At 37.1% G+C, this 16,822-nt stretch overlaps 1 protein-coding gene across 1 annotated transcript in view; it reads right to left on the reverse strand.

Annotated features, from left to right (window-relative positions):
• The window catches only part of LOC149225689 (protein DETOXIFICATION 46, chloroplastic-like), a 257,569-nt gene that overhangs the window by 108,434 nt on the left and 132,313 nt on the right, over positions 1-16,822 (reverse strand). Inside the window, exon 10 of the mRNA XM_089377279.1 lies at positions 7,382-7,510. Within this exon, the coding sequence (XP_089233405.1) occupies positions 7,382-7,510 (129 nt within the window). The remainder of the gene's footprint in view (positions 1-7,381; positions 7,511-16,822) is intronic.

The following is a 16,822-nucleotide window of genomic DNA, read 5'->3' on the forward strand; positions in this document are numbered from 1 at the left end:
GAACGCCCACAAAATTTCCTTCAATGATGTTTTCTGCACAGCTCAAAACAACTGTCAATAAAGAGGGCAAAAATGCTGCTAGATCACAGGAAGTAATGGAGATACCTGCCATTACTTCAGAAACCCTAACAGCACCCAAACCCCAGCAAGTGAACAAGATACCTGTGCTCACAATACTCTACAAAAAGCTATTATTAACGGCTGAAAATAACATATGCAGAAAATGAAACAATCTCACAAATTTTCAAGAGAGTAACACCAGCAAGATATGGACCCCAAAGTCTTCTTTTATTAACCAGAAACAGATTTACAAGAGAGCTTCTTCAGTATCAGACACACAGATCCAATCCTCTGAAATGACCACCTAAGACCCTATATAAAGGAAATGATCCCAACGGCTAGTTCGAATGATCCATGTAGAAATGATCTCGGTCGTTGATGAGGATCAAGACATCTCTTGATCTCATCCGTTGATTTATTCACTTAAAATATTATTATTTTATTTTATTTTTAAAATTTTTTAATTTTTTAATTTTTTATTATATTTTTTTTTTTAATTTTTAAATTTTTAAATTTTTTATTATTTTTTATTTATTTCATTTTTTAAATTTTTAAATTTTTTAAATTTTTTATTATTTATTATTTTATTTCATTTTTTAAATTTTTAAATTTCTTAATTTTTATTTATTTTATTATTTTATTTCATTTTTCAAATGGATCATCGAACTAAGCCTTCGGAAACATCGCCTAGGACCTAGGACTTAGGACTCACGAGGGGATTTAAAACATTTTCAACCCTCAAGACACATTTCATGATGACTTTTTTTACAATTTACATCTCAAGGGGACAAACCCACTTAATACAGACCCTCACAAAACACCCAGTTCTGCGACACAACTATAATCTAGCAGATCAACACACTAGGATTCTCCTAAAATTCCAATGACAAAATCCATCCCGGCTTTGGGGTCAGGTTTGAAGGAAAACTCTGCCGATCCATGGATCGGTGAGACAAAAAACCTCCCGGGACGTAGATTACCACTAGAAAGTTAGGTCCACCTAGGCAATTCACATACACGACTCATATCTGCTAAGATTATTTACAATTAATACATGCAGACTGGGTTTACAATTAGATTGATCAAGCTGCTGATGACTGCTGGATGGCACGGACATGTCGATCAGGTGCTGCCCCTTTTTGCCAAGAAAAGGGTGGTGTACTGCATGGGTAGTTGACCGGTACTGGTCAACATCTGGCTCTACTTGGGGACACGTTGCTGCTTGCAGGAATGTGAGAATCCAGAATCTGCATCCATACAACACAAAAATAAGTAGCGTCCATCCAAAATCATCATATACATTAAGCACAGGAAAGATAAAAGCTCTTCATTTATTAACTATCTAAAGCAGAAATAAAAATGCGGAAAAAACAAGGAGTAGGGTTAGAAATACGATACAAAGGATGCCCTACGGCATCAGATGTGTTCAATATAGTGCATACTGAGCATTTGCCTGCTTTCAGGCAAATCTGTCGGCTGCTTGTCGGATGTGCCATGTCCAATTTTGCATATGGTAGGACTCTTTCCTATCCGAAAATCAAGCTGCTCGCGGCCGTCTGATGCGTCAAATCTTCTTCTTATTTTCTTTCTCTTACGTTTTTTCTTTCTGGCAGGTTGAATTACTGATGACCTGGAACTTTCTGTTTCAAAACTATCAGATGAAATATGCGTGATATGTCTTTCTTTAGCCCGCATCTGATCTTTATCATTCTTAAGTCTATCCGGATCACCTTCAATTAACCATCTTTCAATCGAATCAATAACCTCCTCATAATAAGATGGAGCTTGTTGCAGCAATTGAGAAGGCTCCTGATCTGTTGATGTTGGTTTCTTTCATCTTCCAATTGCTGAAACCTTTGAACCTGTATTCTAATGGCATCCATCTGTCTAGAGTGTTCAACCTTTATATCACCGATTTGTCTGGCATGATGTTCTTCCATGTCTTTTATCATTTTATTGTTCTTTTCCTTTATGTCCATCAAGTAATGCTGCATGAAATTTATTTCTTCTTTATGATTCGCTTGCATGTCAGCCAACTGATTATTATGATTGAACGTCATGATAGTCATTTCCTCTTCCCTAGTTAGTAACTCGTTTTGCATAGAGTCAATTTCCCTATCATGATCAGCTTTCATGGTCACCATATTTTCCTCTAAGACTGACATCCTGCTATGCATGTTTCCAATTTCTGTTTCATATTTAGTTTTCATGGCCTCAATTTCTTTAGCATGTTGATTTTGCGTGACCTCAATCTCCCTATTACGTTTTTCCAGGTGGGTGCATAAAGTTTTCACATCATTGACATAATTAGTTTGATTGATTTCCATATTTCTCACCAGCATCATTAGATCTCGTAAAAAAAATTTTTGCTCTTCCCTTTCATTGTCATTTGTCCCTGATTTTTCACTATCATGAACTTGATCTGCAATATTTCCGGTGGATGACACATTCTGACATGATGAATCGTCTTGGGATCTTTCAGCTGGACCGCTTATCAAATTACTTTCATTCTGTTGCACAATTTTAGAGGCAGAAGGCAAGCTGTTTGGATAACCATATCTATTTTTAAAAGCATCGACAATGTCTTCTAAAGAAGTGAAAGATTCCTTTGGAAAATTGTTAAACCAATTCAAAGCATCATCTTCTAAAGAAAGGACAAATAGGCGCATTTTGATATCTTCGTGATTAAACTGAGGGGATCTACAGTATATGATCATGATGCGAGTAAACAAGACTAGATGCCTTCTAACAGCGATTGGATCACCACCCGAGAAAATAGGTAACTTAGGAATGGCATCTTCCGGAAAATCATGGAGACGTTCAGTAAAACGACATGGCTTAAATGAATAATCCATGATGAATGATAAGGGATTAGATGAATGATAGAACTAGATCTCTGCTCAAGAAAATCAAGAGATGAAAGAAGTGGAGTCGCCACTTGAACAATGAATCTGATTCTAAGATCCAAAAGGAAATCACAAGCAGATATGAGGAAGGCTTCTTGTCTGGGAAAAATGAGAAAATGGAGTCGCCACCCAAACAAGAAACAACCCCAAGAGATGCTGCTGATATGGGATGAAAAGATGCCAAAAATATTGAATCTGCCAGCTCAACTGAGAGATGAGAGATGAGAAGATGAATGTCGATGAAACTCCAGGAACAGGAAAACTCTGTCCCCGGCAACAGCGCCAAAAAATGTTGGCGTTGTCGGGCCAGATGAAAAGATAAAAATGAGAAGGATGATTGTCGTTTGAAACACCGAGAAAAAGTATCCCCGGCAACGGCGCCAAAAAATGTTGTCGTTGCCGGCTCAAACGAATGATAGACAGATGAACGATGAATGATGAAAAGATGATGAAATGCCGAGAAAACAAAGTCCCCGGCAACGGCGCCAAAGAATGTTGGCGCTGCCGGGCCAGATGAAAAGATAAAAATGAGAAGGAAGATTGTCGTTGAAACGCCGAGAAAACAAAGTCCCCGGCAACGGCGCCAAAAAATGTTGTCGCGCGAATTGACACGACAACGCTCAGACCGGGGGTTGTCACTCTGATCCTCGATCCCTCCGTTTAAACCTGTCTCCCGCGGCTAAGGGGGGTAGACCCTATGATATGACGAAGACCAACTGTGGACCAGCTGGTTGGGAGACACGAGATACGATTAAGGTAAGCACTAAAATGATTTGATTAGTTAGCAGACCAGTGCCTTAAGAGATTGTTATTAAAATGATTACTTGTTAAATGATATAGAAAAATAAACCGTGAACAGCAATCATCTATCATCAGCTAAATCATAATGCTCTTAAAATGACCAAAACGATATCCAGCAACTGAAAATTCTAAAAGATGAATGCTTTAAACCACCACGAATCATAAACCATTAACCAGATATCAATTTCGCATCTCGACCTGAAAATCTAGATCTCAGCATGAAAGATATGACCATTCCCGAAAATGACTGGATCTGACGAAGAGAATTTTCCACAAAATTTTTTATACTTTTTCAATTTTTTTTTTTTTTTTATACAAACTATTTCAAAATCCTAAAAAAAATCAAAACAAAAGTTAAAAAAAAAAAAAAAAAAAAAAAAAAATCTAGAAATTAATCAAAAAAAAAAAAAACTAAACTATTTTAAAAATAAAACTAAATCTAAAATCCTTTTTTATTTTTTTTATATTATAAAAATCAAAAAAGAAAAATCTAAAACTAAAATCTAACAATTATAAAAATTTAAAATAAAATTAAACCAAAGTTTAAATCTAATGGCTAAGTTATGCAAATCTATAAACCTAAAACTATAATCTAAAGAAATAAATCAAAATCTAAAACTAAAACTATAGCTAACCTAAGCTTAAAGCTCCTTAATTTCATTTAAAATACAATAAAGAAATCCTAAGGAAATGAAAACGAAATTAAAGAAAAAACCCTAAGGAAGAAAAACGCCAAGCCGTAACTACGTGACCACCAAATCTAGACGTGCTGATTGCAAGAAGCACCTGCGGCGTATCAAAAGACTGAATCGTAACCCCTGAAAACTGGAAGCATACAGGAGCATCGATGCGATGGCAGATAAAACACGGTTCCTTCCAAGAAGAACTTGCCTGAGGGTTTGCGAATGTAATAGTGATGCGTTGAAAGATCATAGTCAATGGAAATAAGACGTACCGTAACCCTGGCGATCTGGATTTAGCCTTACCTGACTCCGAACGCGACAATAAAACCCGGACATTACTCACGCTGAGGACTGATCAACTTTGTCCGCGGATACCCTTGACCGTAACGAGTTTAGGTCGACTTTCTACATCGAATCTCTGAGCAGATGAATATGCTGTCACGGTGTTTGGAAACGGCAGATAACTTGAACGCTTTATATCTGACCCATTGAAATTTAAACATGCTGCACCTGAAGCGATCCACTGCTTTACGAATTGATCGTGACCCTCTGATGAAACCTTGATGCCGTACGCAGAGCCTCTCAGATGTTCTCCAAAGGATACTCTTAGATACCAGATTGCAGAACTGTGCAATACGATTCCAGGACCCTGTCGGCGAGGAAATGAAAAATCGCTGCTTCTTTTGGATGGTTTCACGCTGGTCGTGATAATCACGTCTTGCAAAAATGCACAATTACGTTGTTTCTTTCAAAACCGTCCTTCCAGAGAGAAATCAATGCGTGAGAAGTTGTTTACTGCAGTTTAGTGATGCTTGAAACAGCTGATGCTCGTAGCAGAATGATGCGATCTTCCGGGAGATAGAAAGTCTCGATTGATTTTGAAACAGTAAGACTTCTCACAGACTCATGCTTGGCAAACCCTTGAGAAGAAAAATAAAACGGCTCCTGCAAGTTGCGAGGAAACAAAGCACTGATGATATATGCCTCAGACCAAAAACTGAAAACCCTAAAGAAAACTGTATAGAACAAAAATTTAAAACCCTAGATCAGCTAATAAATTTACAGATTTGGCCCCTTAACAGCCAGATTCAGCAATGAGCACAGGAATATTTTTAAAGAAATAAAGATTTCAGATTTTCACTGTGAAGAACTTCAGAAAATATCTCATGCAAATTAGAAAAATAAACCGAATGATAGACCCAGGATCAGATCCAACTGGGCTCAGCAAAAAATGCTTGCGGGAGTTGGCTGGTTCAGCCGAGAACTTCCCCGAACGCCCACAAAATTTCCTTCAATGATGTTTTCTGCACAGCTCAAAACAACTGTCAATAAAGAGGGCAAAAATGCTGCTAGATCACAGGAAGTAATGGAGATACCTGCCATTACTTCAGAAACCCTAACAGCACCCAAACCCCAGCAAGTGAACAAGATACCTGTGCTCACAATACTCTACAAAAAGCTATTATTAACGGCTGAAAATAACATATGCAGAAAATGAAACAATCTCACAAATTTTCAAGAGAGTAACACCAGCAAGATATGGACCCCAAAGTCTTCTTTTATTAACCAGAAACAGATTTACAAGAGAGCTTCTTCAGTATCAGACACACAGATCCAATCCTCTGAAATGACCACCTAAGACCCTATATAAAGGAAATGATCCCAACGGCTAGTTCGAATGATCCATGTAGAAATGATCTCGGTCGTTGATGAGGATCAAGACATCTCTTGATCTCATCCGTCGATTTATTCACTTAAAATATTATTATTTTATTTTATTTTTAAAATTTTTTAATTTTTTATTATATTTTTTTTTTTTTAATTTTTAAATTTTTAAATTTTTTATTATTTTTTATTTATTTCATTTTTTAAATTTTTAAATTTTTTAAATTTTTTATTATTTTATTATTTTATTTCATTTTTCAAATGGATCATCGAACTAAGCCTTCGGAAACATCACCTAGGACCTAGGACTTAGGACTCACGAGGGGATTTAAAACATTTTCAACCCTCAAGACACATTTCATGATGACTTTTTTTTACAATTTACATCTCAAGGGGACAAACCCACTTAATACAGACCCTCACAAAACACCCAGTTCTGCGACACAACTATAATCTAGCAGATCAACACACTAGGATTCTCCTAAAATTCCAATGACAAAATCCATCCCGGCTTTGGGGTCAGGTTTGAAGGAAAACTCTGCCGATCCATGGATCGGTGAGACAAAAAACCTCCCGGGACGTAGATTACCACTAGAAAGTTAGGTCCACCTAGGCAATTCACATACACGACTCATATCTGCTAAGATTATTTACAATTAATACATGCAGACTAGGTTTACAATTAGATTGATCAAGCTGCTGATCACTGCTGGATGGCACGGACATGTCGATCAGGTGCTGCCCCTTTTTGCCAAGAAAAGGGTGGTGTACTGCATGGGTAGTTGACCGGTACTGGTCAACACAGCCCTTCTTTGTGTATCTTACACACTAAAGAAAAGAATGTAATTAATCTGCCCAAATATTAATTCTGAACTTATTACAATCATACATATAAACAAGAAAAAAAAAGTCAAAGATAGTTGACCAGTTTAAGTTTTCCAAATTGATGATAACCCCGCATTAACTTGTATAAATGCTCATATATTTTCATTGCAACTTATCTAATTGTTCAAGGAAGAAAATTCTGAACAAATTGCTCATAAAATGACGGAATGGTAATCCTATAATTTGATTTTAACTCCATAGAAAGTTTGGATTATCCACTTTCAGAATATATTAGTTTGCACCAACAAAACTCAAAGGACGTGATTTCAAATAAGTAGATTAATGTTACACACTGATCTTCCCTTCAATTACATCAGAATACCAAGCCATTTTGACTATCATTGTCAACAGCCATGAATATAGTTATGAATAAATGCTTACTTGATTAATAATGGCTGCATCTCTTGTAAACACTTGGGGGAAGAACCATGGCATTGTGCTGGCGATACATCCTAATGAAAAGCCAAATATTGTTCCAATGAGGAGTAGTGAGCGAAGCAACTGCTGTGCCTGTAAGCAGAGAAAAAATAAAAGATAAATTTATTCATGTTCAATTACCAGAAGATAGGTCAATGGGACTAGAAAAATAGAAGTTATACTAGAGTGTAGCCTTTGTAGGGGTGCCATATGCTACCCTGAAAGCATAAATAAAAATATAACATGATTAAATAAAAAAACATGAATTAAATATTATGTCCAAGAAGGATAAAGATATATAATCTAAATAATATGGCCAACATGAATATCTCACACATTGTTATCTTAAATCACAGTACTCACTACACCAGATGAAGCATGCCATTATTTAATTTAGCGTTGTCACTGGTAAGTTTTAATCATTGTAATTTAAACTATATAGTATACACAGCTAATAAATTTGAAGACAATTCTCATAATTTTTTCAAGATGACTCCAAATTAAATTCTCAAAGATAATGTCAAATACATACCTTATTATCAATAACTAAGAAAGCACAATATGTACATTCTCCTGAACTATGTTCCCTTGCACTACATTTTCAAACAAGCTATAGTATATGGCTGGGCCATGGTCATACAGTTTATTTAAAAATCATGTATGTAGATCCCAAAGGATAGCAGGATTGTACCAGCGTAAAGAGGCAACGAAAGTACACAAAAGAAGCAACTCCTCCAAAAAAAATATATGGAAAAAATGAGATTAGGTAAAGATAAAAATAAATGTAATAATATCCAACAAATGACCACTGAATAGGTCAATAGGACAGTTAGCTACAATGATATCCGAACACAATGGAAGCACTAAAGAAGCTCCTATATAAGAACTTAGAAGCGAAAAGCAGAAGGAAAAACATAATAAAGGTCCAATCTGAAACCTGGAGCTGACTTCAAAAATGAACAGGCGGTCCAAGAGAAAGATGTACAAGATGGGTGTGTGACAAATATATGGTACCAGAGGTAGGAGGCTGCTCTGGTCCACTAGAACCATGTCTCCTATAATTCAAGCCCAAAAGAAGAAAACTTGAAATAGATGTTTGTCTAGAAAAAGACTTGGAAGAGGAGTTGGGATGAGTGCTGTCACATTGTCTAGAAGGAAGGTCCTATTGTTGTGCTCTAGAAAATCTCCTCTGGTGACTGGATTATCTACAAATATGAGGTCTAGTCTGACAATGTTGCTTTTGTTTCACGAAGGTAGAAATAGTGCTCTCTGACCTCACTGATCTGGTATCACCTCTATCCATCTGCCGGATGGTACCCCTAGTCGAGAGCACTGTAAAAAAGGAAGTGATCAGTTGGACAGGCCATGGTTCTATTATCCACCAAAAGTGGGTGACACCATAGGAGATATCTTTCTCCTATTCTTCTACATCCAGTCTGCCAGCCAGCAGCCCCTGACAGCCACCACTAGCTTATTACGTGCCATTATACATGTCCGCCACCTGCATCAGTCATACGCCTCTCACCTATCTAGAAAGAGCACATGAACGAAGGTGGGCTTCATGTCAAAAGGTACTTTATTCATTTTGCAATCGGGTGCTTGTGCTTGTTTGTAGTTTGGGCTTTTGATATGGATAATGGAGTGACCGAGGAGGAGGGATTTTGACCGTGATCTTGTTCCCTCACCTTATATGGGGGGTAAATCTTCGACCTTAGTATAATGGGACCTCGCCTAATGACCCAATTGGTATAGGAGGGGCACTACTCGGGAAGCCTTGATTGAGATAAAGTGTTCCATTTATCCTAATTCCATACTTACCACTTTCCATCTTACATTACAAACCCTATATTCCACCCCACTCTTCGAGTTCAATTGACCATTAGTTCTCTGGGATTTGGCACCCATACATCCTCATACTTGGGTAGGGCATAGAACATGGTCCTGGGAGGTTGATGCAGCTAAAAGAAAAGGAAAATCAAATAATGGCCACAAAAGAAAAATCAAAAGAATATCAAAATGCAAAAGATGGTTGGGACATGCACATTAGCATGTGGGCAAAATCCTAGCATGAGCTCTACCTCACTCATTATGGCCATCACCCTATTCCTAAGCACATGTTGCTCTCTTACATCAAGAAAGGAACCCTTGCAAAATGTTGCACGAAGCGGGGACGTTTTTGGAAGTGAAGCGTCACTTTCCAAAAGTCTAAGAAGCAAAGCGTTTCAGAAGCATATATATATATATATATTCAAAAAAATCATCCAAAATACCAAATTAGTTGTAGGAGATATGAAAACATGCATATTTGTACATAAATCAAGATAGATATGGCATCCAATGTACATCAATGATTAATTATTCAAGCATCAACCATCTAGAATCTAGGTTATTCTCCTCTTGTCTAGCCTTTGCCTCTACTTTGATTCTCTAGGGATATTAGTCAACATTGCCTAATTTTGATTAAACAAACTAATCCAAGCTTTATAATATGGTAGAGAAAGCTTAACATTCCTGATCAATGATCTTGACTTGACTGAAGGGTACATTTTTGCTAAGGCCCATGACAAAGGAGTTCAACAATCAACACCACCAACATTGGGGTACATATAGGGCTTGGTGCTCTTGATTAAATGCAAAATTGCATACCCTCATACATGATATAATCTAATGAAATGTCACAATCCCATTGTTCCTAAAATCCTGAAAATTGTTAGGTCTGCTGAATTTTAAAAGGGATATGAAATTATATTTTCTCCATATGAAATCTAATGAGGTTGGAATTGTTGCCTTCACAAATTGCACACCCAAGACTTGTGGGAAAAATCCTCAACCCCACAAGGTGTGTTCTTTGTGGCAACGCTCAAAGAAGGGGTTGTCACCTAATCCCAACTCTCTCCGTCTAGGCTCTCTCCTAGCTAAGCCAAGGGGGGTAGACCCTAAGGAAGATTTCTAAGGGAGGCTTGTTAAATTTAACAAGTTTTAGGAGATAGTAAACCAATTAGACATTCACCATTCAAATAACTTGAAATATAACTTGAAAAGCTATGAAATTGATTAGCAAGTACAAGTATCTATGAGCATATCAACAATGTAAATATATCCAATAAATTCAACAAGATATCCTACAAGTCAAATTGCAAGTAGACCAGTGCCAATAAATATAAACTTGCAAGAGATAATAGGAAGTATGCTCAAAGGTAAATGATAATACTTGCGAAAATGAAATGCTTTCAAGATACCCAAGTACAATAGAATAAAGAAGCTACAAAACAAGTAGTGGATCATATCAGGACTATAATATCAAGAGATTATATACAACTATGAAAGATGAGCAACTAAATAGAAATAGAGCTTGCAAGTGAATGTAGATGGTCACAATCCAACTCGTATGTATCTGAGAAAGAGCTTAAATGATAACCAATTACATGCCAGGTGAACCAAAGTTGTAGGTGATCTTGTTTTTCCACAATCCTGGTGTCTAGGATAGAATCTTAAATCACTGACGCTACCAAACCAAGAATCACAACAAAGCTACTTTGCACAGCAGAATATAAACAGTAGTAAATCTACTAGTGCACAAAATATACACAACGTTTTACAAATTTTCAACCCAACTTCGTTATATTAATCAAACTGAATATTATAACAGTCTAGGACTCTCGTACTAGGGATAATGGCCCTCATACATCCACTAATACAAGACATACAAAAACTAGGGCTTGGTGTCTATAGTGATGACCACCAATCTGCCCATACAAGATACTCTGACCGTCTAGTTGATGTGGAGCTCCCCACAGCTGCCTTGGTCGTACCATGTACACATCTGCTCGGTCCTTCAGCTCCCCAACTGCAGCAACTGCCTATATCAATGCTTCAAGTCCATCTGGCTATTGAACCTCGACTATCCAATCTGCTCACTAGTTGTGCCTTAGTCCGTTAAGGGCACAACACCTCGAGACTCTTGTCGAGTTGTTCACAACTCCATTTGTGAACAACCCACAACTGCCCACGGTTTCTCCTCAACTACTCAGGGACTTCAACCCACTATAGTCTTCCTGTGTTGCTCCAATGAAGACTAACATAGGGCACGGAGGGCTGCCACCTATCACTGCAGGATGTCAATCTCTCATAATGAACAAAGGCTAGGAGAACTACCCATCTTCTGTTGTAGATGTCCTTCTCTGCAAGACAAGTCTAGGGCTACACAACTGCTCCTCTAGCTGATCAAACCTTGAGCTCCAACAAATTGCCTCTCCTAGCAGCCCTTAATCCATCAAGGCACTGCACATAGGGCTCCACACTTGGACCCTCTCACGCTGCCCTCCACCAAACCTCGAGGTTTCCAATCCTTGTTGTAGCATCTACTCCTAGTTAGGGCATCCAACACCCTAGGAAACCCTTCCTCTTGGCTGCCAACAGACTTCAAAAATTGTCCTCATTTAGGACACCATCCACCTACATCAAAACAACTACAACCTCACCAATACATATCTTTGTCTTGGGTCTGTTCAACTATTATAGGTTCTGGTCCTGGACAGGGCTGATTGCAATCTGCTTCAGCTCTTCTTTCCTCCACAAAAACCCTCCTTAACAGTTTTGGTCTTGCATTCCTCTAGTCCTACTCCATTTCGCTATTGTTTAAGGTTAATTACTAGCCCTAAACCACCCTCACAACACCCTGTTCTTAGGGAAGGTAGACCCTGCAACCTACCTGTTCTTCCTTCTAAGGTTGCGGCTTCATGAACAGGGATATATACACAACAAAACCAACCTAGAAACATACCAGACTTCCCTCACACCAAGCAGTTGCCTTCTGCTCTTGATTCAGATCTGCAATAGAGATAAAACCCCACACAAGCTGCCCCAATTTGTGTTGAAGAATGTAACTAGATTCAGTCTTCATAATTGTATTTGAGTCATAATGAAATATATTTATTAAAAGAAAGAAAAAGAAATTTTATTATTATTATTATGACTTATTAAAGCATGGATTTCATGCTTGGGTCATCATGTTTTAGGCCAAAGTCCCCATTGAGGACTTCTAGGTTTTCTCTTGAGTCATTAGAGTCATTGTCCATTTAAAGAGACCCTTATTGGGCTTTTGAATCATGTAAAAGGAATTAATATTGAGTAAAATAAGTCATTTGTCACCTCCACACCAAGTCGGCTCTTACTTGATCAAGTCGGCCTACATGAGGGTAATTTGAATTCCTGAAAAGGGTATATATACAAGCAGTTCGATTCATTTGAAAGACATCTCTCACACAAGTTTGATATCCAAGAAGAGGAAGCAGAAAAAGTGTGAAGCTACAGAAAAAGGAGAAGATTCGCTGGAAAAGGAAAATCGAAGTTTTTGGGTTGTATCTCTCTCACACATGTGGATTTACTGGGTCGAAGTTTTTGTTGGGTCGAAGTTTCTACTGAATCGAAGTTTGTTGCTGGGTCAAAGTTTATGTTGGGTCGAAGATTGCTACTGGGTCGAAGTTTCTGCTGGGTCGAAGTTTCTACTAGGTCAAAGTTTGTTGTTGGATTGAAGTTTCTATTGGATCGAAGTTTTCGCTGGGTTGAAGTTCTTTTCTGAGTCGAAATTTTGTTGTTGGGGAGGTCGAAATTTTGTTGCTACAAGATCAAACTGCTATGTCGAAGTTGTTACTAGAAGGTTATCATATGCAGAGGAAAGGAAGGGCTGACTTGGTGATTGGAGGAACTCTGTGTCTAGGTCAAGAAGTCTCGGATCATCTCATGAAATTATTAAAGGAAGAGTTGTTGACTTGGTTTTCCTGGTTGTCTGCCTACATCTAGTGTCTCTGATCTTCATGTTATTGTTTTGGTAATTACTTGATGAACTAAAGTAAAAGAAGAACATAAGAAAGTTAATAAGAACATAAGAATATCATTCTGCCTTTCTGGTTTTCTAACATGGTATCAGAGCTAAGGTGAAGAAGAAGGAAAAAGGTAGCCTGAAGATCTATTGAAAGGAAAATAAGAAGTTTGAATAAGGGTCATCAAGGGAAAGGATCATATAAGAAGTCAAGCCTACTATCTTCAAGAACAATGTCTAACTCAATGAAGGGAGAAAACAAATTAGAAGGAACATCCAATTATAGGGCATGGAAAAAGAGGATAGATCTCATCCTCGAGAAGAATAAAGTCTTGGATCTAGTCAAAGGAAAAGTAAAGAAGCCTACAAATGAGTCAAGTGATGTAGAAAAGGAAAAGTTCAGAGAAACAGAGATATTGGCCATGACCCTAATGGTGGATGGAATAAAAGATAACCTGATCACATATATATCCAACATAGATTTTGCTCAAGAGATGTATGAGGCATTTTCCAAATTCTTCACAATCAAGAATCTTAGTCAAATAACAACTCTTAAGAATGAACTTAGAACTATAAAGATGATAAAGGAAGACTCTATTGCATCCTTCTTTGTAAGAATAGCTAGAATCAGAGATGAACTCCAGGCAATCGATGAGATAGTACCTGAAAAGGAGCTTTGTTAGAAAATCAGAAAGGCAGAAAGATTTTCTTATATAGATAATTACTTGTGATTCATTTATCTTTATGTTCTTCTTTTATCTTTTAGTTCATCAAGCAATTACCAAAACAATAGCACAAAGACAACAGATGTACGCAGACAGCCAGGGCAAAACTCCTACCTAGGGGAAAACCCAGTCAACAATTCTTCCTTCAATAGTTTCTCGAGATAATCCAAGACTCTTGACCTAGACAAAGACTTCCTCCACACCAAGTAAGCCCTAAATCCTTCTTGCAAATGATAACTCTTCAAAAGCAACTTTGACCTAGTAGCATCAACTTGTAGTAGCAACTTCGACCCAGTAGCAGTAGCAGCAGCAGCAGCAGCTTCGACTAGACAAAGAAAACTTCGATCTCCCTTGATACTCCTTAGAAGTGACAGAGAGATGGCCCAAAATTTCCATCTTGGTGCCTTCTATCTTCCTCGAAAAACTCGCACTCCTTTCCAACCTCCTTCTAGCTCTTTTCCAACTTCGCACTTCCCAGCTTCCAGCTTCCAGATATCGAACTATGTGAGAGAGAATGAATTGCTCCAAATGAGTTCGAACTGACTTGTATATATAGCCTTCCAGAGACGTCGAATTACCTATCTTGAGGCCAACTTGACCTTCTTGAGGCTGACTTGGTGTGGAGGTGACAAAATTCATTTTTGACTCAAAAATAATTATTTTTACATGATTCAAAAACCCAATAAGGATCACTTTAAATGTACAGTGACTCTAGTGACTTAGAATAAAACCTATAAGTCCTCAATGGGGACTTTGAGCTAAAACAAGATGACCCAAGCATGAAACCCATGCTCTAATAAGTCATAATAATAATAATAATAATAAAATTCTTCATCCTTTTGATAAGTACATTTCAAATACATTTATGAAGACCGAACCTAGTTACATATTTCAACAACAATCACTGCACTTCTAGGATTACCAACATCTTGGAGTACCTTATCATCAGGTCTCAATAGTTGGAAGGAAACTCCTACATTCGAACAATTATGGAATGCATTCAATCAAGAAGAAATCAGAATTTCATTAGTAAGCATCAAAGAGAATGAAGAGGAGAAAGTTTCACATGCCTATTGCGCTCATCACAAGAACAAAGGAACCTTCAAGAAGTCTAAAGGGCCTAGAAGGAAGATAGACCTATCAAAGATTGAATGTTACAATTGTCACAAGATGGGTCACTATAGAAGCGATTGTCCTAAGAATTCAAGGAATAGAAAGAGAAATAGGGATCAAGCAAATGTTACCGAAGAAGGATCTCCAAAGAAGAACAAGACCAAAGAATCGGAAATAAAGGACTTATACTACTAAGTCCCTCTACTCTAAGCTTTTGAATTGTTTTGTATTTTGATTTCTAAGTACTTATAGGTTTAACATGCTTTGGAAAAACATTGTTGAATTGTTTTGTTAAAGTTATAGGTATCCCTCGAGATTGGATTAAGAGGGAGCCCTCACCATTTTTCCAAAGATAAGTATCTTACTCCTTGTATTATCTTTTATATTTGGTTTTCCCTTCTCCTATCTAAATGTGTTTATACTAGATGCTAATGACATTTCTTTTCATATTTTCCTTGTTTAGGAAAAGCTTGCTGATATGCTCAAGATATATGGAGTAGATCTATTGGAGTTGATGTCCTGTAAGGTTTGTCTAGAAAGCAACTCAAAGGTATGTTTCAGATCATAAGTTGTGTTCTCTTCGTGATAAAGGTATATTCATTTAAATCTACTTGACATTACTAACAAATGTTATGTCTAGGACCTTTGAATCATAGAGATTCTTGTTTGGGTGATTAATCATTAGATTGAATCTACCCTCATTAAAACATCATGTTTGTGGAACCCTAAAAGGTTCTTTGTAAAACCCTAACCTAAGGGTATGCTAATATGAAAACCCTAGTCTACTTAGGGTTATTGATGAAACCTAGAAAATACTATTCTTTTGATGTTTGTGATTTTAATGGTAATGTCATGTTTGAAGTTTTAGTATTTTTATGGAAACCCTAATCCTTTAGGGTTGGATGGTAATGTATTCCTAGACCTTTGAGGTTTTGGTAAATTAGGGTTTATAAGCAAAACCCTTATGTATCGAGAGTAAGCTCCTAGGAATGAATCCCTAGGTGTATGTTTGTCCGTCTGATCAAAACCCTAGCCTAATCAAGATCATTATCTAAGTCACCTAACACGAAGACACAAGACATGCAGGACACAAGGCTTCAAGTGTCCAACACGAGCACGTTGACCCCCTAAAACAAGACACGTTATATATCATTTTATTAAATATATATATATATATATATATATATATATATATTAAAAATTAGATATTTCTTACATAAATTCTCATTCATGATACAAATTCATTGATTCAAACATAGATCTTCATCTAGATGTAAGTTTTACAAAGTAACATTATGCATACAAATACAATTGTGAATCATGATAGATTCATCAATGATCCAATATGAGAAAGACAAGAAACTGTAGTTTTCTCATTAAGTCATCAAAATCAAAATGTGTTACATAGGTGGTAGCAATGCCAATGGAAAATAGAAATAGCAAATAAAAAACAACTACAAGGCTCAAGGCAACATGTAGCTCATGAGTCATCAATCATCATCATCAAAATCAACATCATTGTCATCATCATGGTGACCACTTGTTAAAATTGGCAACTAGGGCCAAACTCCATGTGGATCACCTTATTTATGGCTTCTGATATTTTTCCTAGATTCCTCTCATCGAGAGGTGTAGAATTGATCTAAAGATCATCCGATTCCGATAAGTATTTATGGAGATATGAATTTATTTTGATTATGGACAAATTGTCAAGGTCAACCAGCAAACTTATGTAGGCTCAGAAGC

This window comes from Pinus tabuliformis, chromosome J (genome assembly GCF_031772625.1).
Source record: "Pinus tabuliformis cultivar Carrire ecotype Pingquan chromosome J, CPIR1, whole genome shotgun sequence".
NCBI classification, from domain to species: Eukaryota; Viridiplantae; Streptophyta; class Pinopsida; order Pinales; family Pinaceae; genus Pinus; species Pinus tabuliformis.